Below are 12,797 nucleotides of genomic sequence, written 5' to 3'. Positions count from 1 at the left end.
AGCCCCTCCACCCTGGCTCATCCCACAGCGTGGGCAGCAGGAGAGGAGGAATTTCAGCCCCTCCACCCTGCTCAGGTGAGATCCCACCTGCAGAGCTGCCTCAGCTCTGGGGTCTAACAGCAAAGGGATGTGGAGCTGCTGGAGGAAATCCAGAGGAGGCCATGGAGATGCTCCGAGGGCTGGAGCCCCTCTGCTCTGGAGCCACACTGGGAGAGCTGGGAATGTCCAGCCTGGAGAAGTCTCCAGGGACATCTCAGAGCCCCTTCCAGTGCCTGAAGGGGCTCCAGGAGACCTGGAGAGGGACTTGGGACAAGGAATGGAGGGACAGGACACAGGGAATGGTTTCCCACTGCCAGAGGTCATGGTTAGATGGGATATTGGGAAGAAATTATTTCCTATGAGAGTGAGGAGGAGCTGGAATGGAATTCCCAGAGAAGCTGTGGCTGTCCTATCCTTGGAAGTGTCCAAGGCCAGGTTGGATGGGTCTCGAAACAACCTGGGGTAGTGGAAGGTGTCCTGCCCATGTCAAGGGGCTGGACTGGATGATCTTGAAGGTTCCTTCCCACCCAAACCATCCCATGATTCTGTGGAATGTTCCCCCTCAGTTTAGCTCAAAGTTGCCTGTGAATTTTGCAGCCCTTTGAGACGTCACTGCAAGGAGATGAGGCAGGATATTTTGTTCATACCCGGGTCTTTCCAAGTGGAATTATTTGAAAAGTTATCCAGTCTATGTAAGGATTGGCAAGAGACATCCTGCTATGGGATGTGGAAACTGGGGAAAACCATGCAAATCTCCTCCACAACACTTCATTGCAGGTGTAATGCCATGTTTCTAATTTTTTGGGTTTTTTTGTGGAGGAATCTCTGTTCTCATTGGTTGATAACCATTAAATTTATTTGCAACTATTTTCATTTCCAGGTCAGGGGGATTTATTGGGAAGGTACGTCTTTATTTAGGTAATTAGGGAGCTTAATAGGTGCTCATTGAAATTCATAATTTTTCCCAGGTTTTGAAAATGCTAAATGAGATCTGGGCTGGATTATTATTTTTTTTTTCCTTGAGATTAACATTAAGCTGCATTTGAATGGAAATTCAGATTCAATTGAACCAAATTAAAATAGGGGTTTTTTTTAAAGTGTTTGTTTCATAATTAGAAGTAATTATTGAAAGTAGGGAATTGTTTATGGGTAAATTAATGCGTTTTTTCCCATCACTGTGTATTTAAAACTAATGGATCCTCTGTATTTATGGATGTATGTGGGGAAAAGACATAGCCCTTTCTATTTTTAACTTCCAATCACTTTTCCAACCTCAAATATCATCAACAGTGGACTGAATGATTTGAATTATCCCAATCAGGTTCTTCAAATAAATTAAATCTTAATGTAGAAAGTATTTATTTGAGGTTTGACCTTTATTATTTTAAGGAGAAAGTATCAATGCTGATAAAAATCCCATAAATCAAACATTTTAGTGAAATTACTTGCTTTTAGCTGTAGATTTGGGGTCTTCAGAGATCTGATGGGTGAGGATAAGGATGGAGAATCTTTCGAGGGGCATCTTGGAGCATTCCTGGTGTGTTTGAGGAACACTTCTAGCCCTAAATCCTGTGTTGTTTGCTGAGAAATGATGAATGACTGAGGAAAATGGGATTTTTGGGATTTTTTTTTTCTTCCTGAATGAGGATTTTCCATTGTCACCTCCCAGGCTTGTGGCAGACGAGCTCCCTCCTTCCTCACCTCTCTCCCTGTTGCTTCCCATAACCATTGCCCCCGCGATGATCCGCTCTTTCCTCGGGATTCAAATGCCAGCATGCAAATGTGATTTCTGACTATGTAAGGATTACTTTCAAAAAAAAAAAAATATATATATATATATATAAGCTAAGCCCAAAGAAGAAATCCAGTAGTAAAAGAAAACCATTCTTTAAGAGCCACTTGTACCGCCGCCAGTGCCAGGAAATCCTCTCCGTTTCAGCCGGCTGGAAACGCCGCTGGGATGTTCCTGCTCTGCTCGTGGGGTTGTGTTTAACTTAGAGACATCAAATACTCTAAAAATGTTACATTTCAAGTATAGGGGAGTTTTTGCGGGGGTTTGGGTGGTGCTTTTGGATTTTGTTATCAACACGTGGTCTTGTGTTGATGAGGGGATGGGGTGTTAAATGTGAGCAGGCTGGGGCGACTTGTCCTTGCTTTTAACCTTGTTTTTCATGTTGGCTTGGAAATCTCCCATTTTTTTTCCTTTTTATTTAGATTAATATATAGAATTATAATGTTAAATATAGATTCTCTGAAGAGGGAATGTATTTTCCCAGCTGGCTCCTGGCTGAAGTTTTGGTGGTTTTACTCCATTCTGAGCAGGTTTGGAGCTCCATTCTGAGAAGGGAATGGAGCTGAGGATGGGTCTGGAGCACCAGGAAGTGGTGAGGGAGCTGGGAAAGGGGCTCAGCCTGGAGAAAAGGAGGCTCAGGGGGGACCCTCTGGCTCTCCACAACTCCCTGACCAGGATGGTGGATGCAGGTGGGGTTCAGGATGTGTTCCCAGGGAACAAGAGACAAGAAAAGAGGAAACAGCCTCAGGTTATGCCAGGAGAGGTTTAGTTTGGGTATTGGAAAGCTTTTTTCATGGAAAGGTTGGGCAGGCTGCCCAAGGCAGTGGTGGAATCCCCATCCCTGTAGGAATTTAACGTCTGTCTGGATGTGACACTTTGGAATGTGGTGTAGCAATGGCCTTGGCTGTGTTGGGGGAATGGTTGGGCTAGATGATCTTGGAGAACTTTTCCCACCGAAATGCCTCTGGAATTCTCTGAAGGACACAGCAGGGTGATGTTTGATCCTAGGAAATCAGACTTGGTCAACACAAGCACCTACTAAGCAGCAGCATGAAATGTTCTAAGTGAGGCAAAGTTTCTGCTGCTTCGAGAGATGCACTGGAAAAGCCTGAACCTCATCCTCCAGAATCATGGAATGTTTTGGGTTGGAAGTGACCTAAGAGATCATTTTGTCCAAACTCCTACCTTGGACAGGGACACCTTCCACTAGCCCAGGTTGCTCCAAGCCCCATCCAACCTGGCATTAAGAGTTTTATCACTCTAGCACCTCCCTTTGTAACATTTTTAGCATCAGGCTCTGATTTCTCCATAGTTGACGTTGAACCTGCGCCAGCTACGCTGCCGTTTTTAAACATTTTTATGTCGTTCCTCCACCCCCTCTTCATTAAAAATTTTTCTTCCGCTGTCCACCCTGGGGGTGGGGGAAAGACAACCCTCAACCTTGTGTAGTCAAGGTTATGGCGATAAATTCCGGAGCATTGTCACTTCTATTCGGAGTAAATTGGCCGGCCGCTCTTGGGCTGAAGGGGAGATAATTTGCTGTAGTATTTCAAATGGATTAGAAATGGATTTGAAGGGAAAGTTCATGCCTCCCATTACAAAGGCTAGAAAGAAGACTATCTTAAGGCACTGTTCACACTCTAGCCTTCATTATCCACGCTTAATACCTTTCCTATTTTCCAGCGTTAATGAAATTTCCTGCCGGAGCGGGGCCTTGTGGACGGACGGTAGGACTCTTTAGATCCGCGGGATGCGCGGCAGAAAGGGAATTACAAGGCCCTCGTGTCGAGGGGCCCAGTGTATTCTTCAGGTCCTTGGCCCAGCTATTATCTCGTTAATTTTATCCTCTTTTGTCAATACAGTTCATTTCCAAAGGCCGTCCTTTCCATTAGGGTAACAATTCCAGGGAGAGCTGGGATCCCGCCGCCGATGAAAAGCGACGGGCGTTCGGCTCCGTGCCCTCGCCGGTGGCTTTTCCCTGCCACCACCAGCTTGGATGTCAGTAAGAGGGAGGGGGACACACACACTGGTGGCTGTGTTGGGGCCACACAGGCATTTGGGAGCAACACCTTGGATTCAGAGGGAAATAAAGGGTTCCTGCAGGTGAAGTTTGGGAAGTTGAGTTCCCTCCCCACTCTTCTGTGTGGACACAGTTTTTCCATATAAAGCATAATTTCCCTTAAATTTTAAAACTCTTAAGGCTCCTATAAGATAATAAATATCTTGCCTAATATAATAAATAATAAATATAGTAAATATTCTAATAACTATTACTTTATATATATAAAAGGATGAGGGGACATCACTGCTTGGACATTTGCACTGCCCAGAAGGTGGAAATGGAGGTAGCTGAGCCTCCAGTGAGCTCAAACTGAGCTCCTGGTTGGGACTCCCTGTCCCTGGAAGTGTTCAAGGCCAGGTTGAATGGGGTTTGTAGTGAGCTGTTCTACTGGAAGGTGGCCCTGCCCATGGGGGGGAATTGGAACTTGGTGATTTTGAAGATGCCTTTCAACCCAGATCATTCTGTGATGATCCCGTGGCTCCAGTCTGGTGACCCTTGGGGCTTTGGCAGCCTGAGCAGATGTTCTGCAGAAGCTTAGCTTGGAGACCACCCAGAGGTCACTTGTCTCCTCAAAAATACAACAAGTTTAAATTAGAAGAGGTTCAGTCCCACTCCCTTTGGGGAATGAGATGAGTTTTGATGTTGTTTGTCAAAATCCTTGAAAAAATCATAGATTCAAGGAATGGATTGGAAGGAACGTTAAAAATCATTCTCTTCCAACTTCCTGCCTCAGTGGGGATGTTCTGATACTGTGTCTGCATTTGGAGGCTCCCTCAGTTTGGAGCTTGGCCATCCCTAAGGAATTCTAAAGAAGAGAGAGGTGTGTGACCACTTTGTCAATCTGAGAGCAGGAAGGCAGGAAAATAAATATCCTGAGCATTTGAGGGATTCAACCAACTGGGTGTTAAACTGGTGCTTAAACCAGTGAGTCAGGCTTAGGTAGTGTGAGCAGCCCCTGTGGCTGTGCAGGGTTTGGGGTGGTTTGGGTTTTATTGACATTACAGGCAAAAAATATTTATTTTAATGTATTACCTCATTTATGTGTGTCTATGTGATAATATAATGTATTAGGGCATACATGTAAATTTATATTCAATAGATATTGAATGTATCTCTATAGATATAGAATAATTTCATATATATGAATATATCTACACATAATATATAGATATAATTATATAGATACAATATATATTTAAATACATATAATATCTATTTAAATATGTTTATCCTTTATGTATATACGTCTGCATGTAGTTTATATATATCTAAAGTGTATCTGTATGTCTATAGATCTATAGATCTGTATATCTGTATATCCATGCCCTGATTGCTTGCACAGCTGTGCCACATCCCAACCTTTCCCTACAAACCAGAGTGGGGAATGTTAGATGAACCCCTGACTTCTTCCCTCCCCTCTACTAGAGTTAAGGAAAATATGTAATGTATAATATATAGAAAACAATATCTATATATTGTATGTATTACCTATATATCAGTGAATATATGTAATTCAATATATATGCTATATATTCAATAATATATGAATAATATAAAGTGCTAAGAATAAAAATAGTATCTGGCCTCCCATACATTATCTCTAAGAATTAATAAATATATATATTGAACATTTCTAGATGTTATTGAATATATATAATTCAATATATGCATTCAGTGCATATATTCAATAGTATCTGGAGATAATTGATGGATATAGGAGGCCCAGAGAATACAGGTGATAATATATAGATTTATGTATGAAAGTATCAATATTTGTTATTCTATATAATATATAGATCTTGTATTTCAATACATACACTCGGGGTATATATATTCAATTATGTGCGTATCTATATGGAAATAGATGTGTGTGGATATCTCTATGTATTACCCAGAGATAACATATAGGGAATATATATGGAATTACAGAAGTCCTTAAAGGGACTGATTCAGGGGGGAAAAAGGAGTCCCAAGTCCACTGGCACTGCAGCCCCTGTGAATGGAGGAATGGAGCATCCTGGGGTCCTTCCAGGAATGTGTCTCTGGGAGGAAGAGGAGATGGGTGGAGCTAAGATGGGCCTTGTCACAACCATGGTGGTGTTTTGCAATACCTTCATTAGAATCCTGGAATGGGATAGGTTGGAAGGTTAAAGGTCATCCAGTTCCATGGAAGCCATGGGAAGGGACACCTTCCAGTATTCCAGGGCTCCAAGCCCTGTCCAAATTGGCCTTGGACACTACCAGGGATGGGGCAGCTGGAGCTTCTCTGGGAACTCCATCCCAGCACCTCACCACCCTCCCTGGGAAGAATTCTTTCCCAGTATCTTACCTAATTCTGCCCTCTGGCAGTGGGAAGCCATTCCCTGTGTCCTGTCACTCCATCTCTTTTCCACAGTCTCCAGCTCTCCTGGAGTCCCTTTAGGCATGGCAAGTTCTCCCTGGATCCTTCCCTTCTCCAGGTTGAACACCCCCAGCTCTCCCAGCCAAGGGCCTCCAGCCCTTGGAACATCTCCATGGCTTCCTCTGGATCTGCTCCAACAGATCCACATCCTTCTTCTGCTGGCACCCCAGATCTGGACACAAAACTCCAGATGGGATCTCAGAAAAGCAGAGTAGAGGGTGAGAATCATCTCTGTCACCCTCCCGACTGTTTGATATTTGATATTATTTTTATTGCCCCTGATACGGCCACAAGACCTTGCTTCAGGTCCTGCAGCCACTGCTGGATGCATCCTTGGCCTTGCTGTAGTTTTCTGGAATGTGCTGGGTGATCCATGAGTGACCCAAGTGTCCCTCATGCCATCACCTCCTTCACCCAACAACGCCACTGCCGTGACTCCTTTGCAAGTCACTAAGACTGGATGCTCCTCTCTGGAGCAATTCCATGAGGAGGAAACCCTGGGGGAACTAAAACGAGGAATTTATCCAATTCCCATCCCCTTCCCACAAAAACCAGGCAGCAAATTTTCCGAGCTCGGTAGCCAGTGGCAACAGCCCTCCGGAATGAATAGGCTGTCACGCTCAGCATTAGGAAATGTAACTATTCCATTTTCCAGCTCTCTTTTTCTTTGGAGCACATGTTCATTTAAAGGAAATGCTCATCGGGGTTTGCATTCCGCTGATAGGATAGCGGGATCTTAATTTACGGATATTCTCCGGTAATGCGCGGTTTATATACGTTCTGCTAATAGCATTATGAGCATAGTTTGGGCTAATACAAAATTAGAGCTCTAATTTGCATAAACAAATTACTGTTTGGATTAGCGCTAAATGAGGAAGGCGACTGATATTGGAGGAGATTTGATTTGGCTGCAGTGGCTCTGTTTGGATAATGGGGGATGGATAGGAATGAGCTGGGAGGCTGCGTTGTGGGTCGGGAGGGAGGTGGGGTGGTGCAGGAAGTATCAGGTCATGGAGCAAACAAGATTTTGGGTGACAGACGAGCCTCTTTGGGACATGTGACAAGATGGGGGTTGGCCTCTTTTCCCTGTCAACCAGCAACAGGATGAGAGGAAATGGCCTCAAGCTGTGCCAGGGGAGGTTCAGGTTGGATATGAGAAGGAATTTTTTCATGGAAAGGGTTGTTAAACATTGGGATGAGCTGTCCAGCGAGATGGAATGGAGTCCCCATCCCTGGAGGTGCTCAAGGAATGCCTGGATGTGGCACTCAGTGCTCTGGTCTAATTGACAAAGTGGTGATCACTCACAGATTGGACTTCATAGCCTTGGAGGTCTTTTCAGACCTGAAAGATTTTGGGATTCTGTGATTTTTATCCCTCAGGTGTCACTTTAGAACTTACTGGGTCCTTCAGAATAACGTTATGGGCAACAGTAACTGGATCACAATTCCCAATCCATTTCCATCCCACTGTCTCAATACCGGATTTTTGAATTTAGGGAGAGTTGGGGAGGTGGGAGCAGGTGGGACCAGCCCTGCCCACTGGACCCTGCTGAGGTCCAGCATCAGCTCCAGGTGACTGGTGGGGGATAGAAATGCTTTTGGGTGATTTGTCCCATGCAGGGATTGAGGAAAATCCTTCCAAGAGCCAGATTTGGGGGCAGAATAAAATTACTAAAGTTGTGGTATCTGATTCATAACAGGAATAATGATAGCAAAGATACAGACTCATGGAATGTTTCGGTTGGAAAGGACCTTAAAGACCATCTGCTTCCAAACCCCTGCCATGGACAGGGATGCCACCCACTGGATCAGGTTGTTCAATGTCCCATTCCACCTGGCTTTGATGTACTTGCAGGCATGTCAAAGCTTGTAGAGCTCCATAAAACTTGGCTAAGCTCAGTGAAGGTGCCACCTTGCTGATTCTCTCATGGGATTGATCCACATTTCCTTGTTTCTGCTGGGGCAAGGGTGGGAGAAGTTGGGGGAGAGTCCTTAAAGGTAATTTTTTTGGTGTCAGTCATGAGGAATCAGAGCTTTTCTTCTGTCAACAGTAGGAACATCCCTGCTTCTTCCATACATCTCCTCCATTCTAGTGGGAGCTGTCCTGCCCCTGGAAATGGGGTTGGAATGAGACAATCTTGAAGGTTCCTTTGAACCCAAACCATTCCCTGAGTCTCTGATCTCATGGTTTGCTCATGAAGCAACACCTCTTCGTGACATTATCCCAAATTTGGGCTAACCTTAACTTTATTTTTCCTGCAGATCCCCATTGTTAAACCAGACCCGACCCTCACTCCTAGGTGGCAAATCCCAGCTCATCCAACAGCGCTGGAGGAGCAAAGGCTTCCGCTGCATCGGCGGTGTCATGTACCAGGTGTCGGCCAACAAACTCTCCAAAACCTCCAGCAGCCCTGTCCGGGCCAGGGACCTGGGCACCAGAACTCCCATCAGAGCAGGTGAGCAGGAATTTGTCCCAGTTCATGTCCAAAATCCATTCAGTTCAGTTTTTAGTTGTTTATTCCCAGCCTGTGTGTTGAGACTCATCCTCCAGCCTTATAGAATTCCAGATGTGAAGGTGGTGGACATCCCATGGTGCCAAGTGCTGTTTTTGCTTTATAGTAGCTCTGAAGGGGAAATAATGTTGGAGAAATTAAAAGTTTAGGAGAATTGAGGTTTTCTTAAGTCAGACTTAATTCAAGCTTGTGGAGATGTGCCGTTAAACTTGGTTTTAATGGGCAAAATCTTGGATAACTTCAAACAGCACCACAAGGTTAAATGTGCTTGAGATGCTCATCAAATTGCATTCAGTACTGACCTAAAATTTGGGAAGATCATTCTGCAGATAACGGTGGAATGATGCCCCCCATTGTGATGAATTCCCAGTTTTACATCATGGCTTTGATTAAATTTGTGTTTCAGCTTCTCCTGTGTTTGACATCCCAAGTGTGACTCTTAAAAAAGAGCAGATTTTAACTGTGCTTAAGGTATTTTTAAAATGTCTTGGTCTCAAATTAGGGTGCAAATATTTTTGCTCCCTAACTGGTTTTTCGAGAATTTTTGGGAATAGTTAAACTGGGGAAGGTGGATCAGAGTTTGGAGACTCAGAAAAAGTGGCCATAAAACAGTCAGAGGTTTGTAGGAAAAAATTTTGGATTTTTTCCAAGAGCTTTGCTACTGGTACTGGATCAGGATAATTGGCTGCACAAAACCAGTTCGAGGGTGATTCTGCCTTAAGCACCATCTCTGGACATTGAAGATGTCAGTGAAGACAGAAAATATCCTGCAGGAGTGGAAGAAAAGGGGTGAAACCCAGGACATGGACAGAGATGTTGAATGGATTTTAGGACAAAGTTGGACCACTAGGAAGAGTCCTGGGGAGAAGTGATGGCTGGAAGGACTGGAAAAGTGGATGATCTGAAGATGCCAAGCAAAGGAAGGATATCTCTCCATGGCCAGGTGGAGCAGCCAAAAACCAAGGGGCTTAAACTGGTGGGAGAGCTTTCCAAGGGCAAGGATGATGAAATGCTGGACTCATTTGGCTCTAAAATCGCCATTATTTTAAAGATTTTTTTTAAAGAGCAGGCTTAATGAACTTCTTCTTGGGGAGGACATGGGTGGAAAAGGTCCTGCCTCCCAGCAAGAAGGTGATTTTTTTTATTTTTCCAAGTGAAAGGAAGTCTCTGAATTTGTCTGGAAATAGACAGATGAGCAAAGTCTCATTTGGGCAACTCAGCAAAGGCTGATAGGTTCAGCCTGTCCTTGAATATTCATCACTGGATTGGGACCAAACAGAGAAACACCACCTTAGAGGCAAATTTCTGAAAAAGAGATAAATCCAAAGGTATCATGGGAGGATTTCTGCAGATTCAGGCCTTGGAATTGCTTGTGGGGTGTACCTGAGGGGATTTGGGGTGACAGGGCATGGAAGAGATGTGATGCCCCCATTTTTCCTTTCTCACTGAAACCACGTCTTCTAGTGAGGTCTCATTCAGAAAATTGGTTTTAATTAGTCCCACTTAGGGAGGGAACCCTCCCAAGGTTATTCCCTATAAAATATATTCCCATCTAATTATTTTGAAGATGTTCCTTATTTTGCTGTTGCCCCTTTCCCCTTCCACATATCACATTGGCTTTGTAACCACAAAACCTGAGGAACTGCTGTGAATCAGTATTTTCATGTCATCTTTCATCTCTCCCCACAATTCATCCTCCTTCCCAAGGATGGATTCCACAGATTCCTCTTGCCTTAGGATAACTGGGCCTGGCAGGGCGGAAGATTTGTGTGTTCTCATCGGCTGCGAACGTTTGCTCAACGCTCTGTGTTTTCAACACTTGACAAAGTTTATTTAAAAGATGGAAAAAAACGGCTTTTCCTTTCCCTTTCAGTGCCAGGCACCGTGTGTTTGGAATAGGGGAGAGGTGGGAAATGCTCCTGACAGTTTAATAGCTTGGAGTTCACTTCCAGTGGGTTATAATTCTGCTTTTTCCCTGGATTTATAGGGTTGGGGTTTTTTATCTCTACTGTACAAAATCTGATGCCGGGCACTGGGGCTGATCCTTCCACACCAACATAGCATTCCCAAGTGATTCATTGATGGATGCTGGTGGTGAGTTAAGATTTGATCCTGGGGATGCACTTCCTGCATCCTTGTGCTGTACTGGGATCAATCCTGGGTCTTCCAGGAGCAATGGGAAGAGCAATTTTCCATAGCTTTTGTGGAATTGGCTTTGTGAGTGCTGGAGAGGTGAGGAGGGCACATGGCTTGGGGACAAGGAAAGTGTCACTCCAATCCCAGGAAAAACTTTTGGAGGTGGTTTGGACATTAAAAAGACTCCCTGGATCAATCACAGCATCACCACGGCCTGTGCAGCTGCTGAGAACTTTGCTCTCATCCCACGTGTGGCTCTGCTCCCAAAGGATTTCTGCACCTTCCACACTTGTCTCTGGAAAACTGCAAATATAATACAGAAATAATTTTTTTTTGCCTTTCCAGCTAGATAGGGATCTTGCATGTGGCATAATTAATTGCTCAGGCAAGGATGGAGAAGAAAACCCAGAGCTTAAACACTCTCTGCTCATCCCTGTGGAAGACGAAGATGTGGAATCACACATGGAAGGGCTCTTTCCCTTTGGGATGAGTGGTATTTCAGCACCCATGTACTTTTTCGCTTTGCAGAAGTCTTGAAAATCAGCAGCGGGATGTTGTGGAAAGCATTGGCTACGTGGCAATTAATTAAACAACCAGAATAACTGGGTTTCTCCTCTCACAAGGAACTTTTCCTTCATTTCTTTCTCCAGCTGCTAAGGCATTTTCCAGACTCTTGAGGAATTTCCATGAAATCAGGGGGAGAAGCAAAAGGTCCTGGGCGATGTAGAGTTTCACAAAGAAATACAGAAGGGGAAATACAAGATTGAAAGCAGCAGAAAGCAAATTAAGGTTTGACATTGTCCGGAAACCAGCCCTGACCCCAATCTCTGCACGAGCCGCCGCTGCTGCCAAGAGAGGAATTGCACTCCGTGAGCTGGGGCTGGCTCCAGCAGGGTTTTCCAAGTGTCCAGGCTATTGTTCTGTGGGCAAATCATCACCTGCATGATTTCTTCATGCTGAGGTTTTAGCTCTTGGTTGGAGGAAGGCTGGTGGCTTTCGGGACTCCAGAGGTGACAGTCGGCCCCTTGAACAATGTGATTTTATTTTTTGGGGTTTTCGAATTGTCTTCATGACCACAGATTCCAGAGCCTTGGAGATACCCGGGATTGCTGGGCTCCCAAAAGTGGAGGCTTAAGAGGAGTTTAAAGTCCTCTCGAGCTGAGGCATCTCCCACACATTATGATGGTGGCTCTGATCCCAGAGAAACAAATTATTAATTAAAACATGGCTGAGTTCAGACCTTCCAGAACTGGGGGGGATTTTCCCTGCATCTGGATGCACTTCCTGTCTCCATCCTGGTGTGTAACATCCCCTCCTGCCTCAGTTTCCCCTCTCTGCTGCAAAGGTGATCAGCTGGGGAGATGGAAGGTCATGGAATCATGGAATAGTTTGGGTCGTAAAGGAGCTTCAAGACCATCTCATTCCAAGAGTGGAGGTGCCAGGGGCACCTTCCACTATCCTGGGCTGATCCAAGCCCCACACAGCCTGGCCTTAGACACTTCCAGGAATGAGACAACCACAGCTTCTCTGGGCAACCTGTGCCAGGGCCTCACCACCCTCACAGGGGAGGATTTCTTCCCAATATCCCATCTAATTCTGCCCTCTGGCAGTGGGAAACTATTCCCTGTGTCCTGTCCCTCCATCCCTTGTCCTAAATCCCTCTCCAGCTCTCCTGGAGCCTCTTCAGGCACTGGAAGGGGCTCTAAGTTCTCTCCAGAGCCTTCTCTGCTCCAAACTGGACATTCCCAGCTCTCCCAGCCTGGCTCCATCCCTTGGAGCATCTCTGGACTCCTTCCTCCACTGCATCAGGCTGGGGACAGGTGGTGGATGCTCCTGAACACAATTTGGGCTGCA

At 45.0% G+C, this 12,797-nt stretch overlaps 1 protein-coding gene across 1 annotated transcript in view; it reads left to right on the top strand.

The window, feature by feature from the left end:
- The window catches only part of ZC3H3 (zinc finger CCCH-type containing 3), a 129,247-nt gene that overhangs the window by 76,991 nt on the left and 39,459 nt on the right, over positions 1 to 12,797 (top strand). Inside the window, exon 5 of the mRNA XM_058034184.1 lies at positions 8,557 to 8,750. Within this exon, the coding sequence (XP_057890167.1) occupies positions 8,557 to 8,750 (194 nt within the window). The remainder of the gene's footprint in view (positions 1 to 8,556; positions 8,751 to 12,797) is intronic.

Source organism: Melospiza georgiana, chromosome 1, assembly GCF_028018845.1.
Source record: "Melospiza georgiana isolate bMelGeo1 chromosome 1, bMelGeo1.pri, whole genome shotgun sequence".
Lineage (NCBI taxonomy): Eukaryota > Metazoa > Chordata > Aves > Passeriformes > Passerellidae > Melospiza > Melospiza georgiana.
This window is presented reverse-complemented; position numbering and strand designations above follow the sequence as displayed.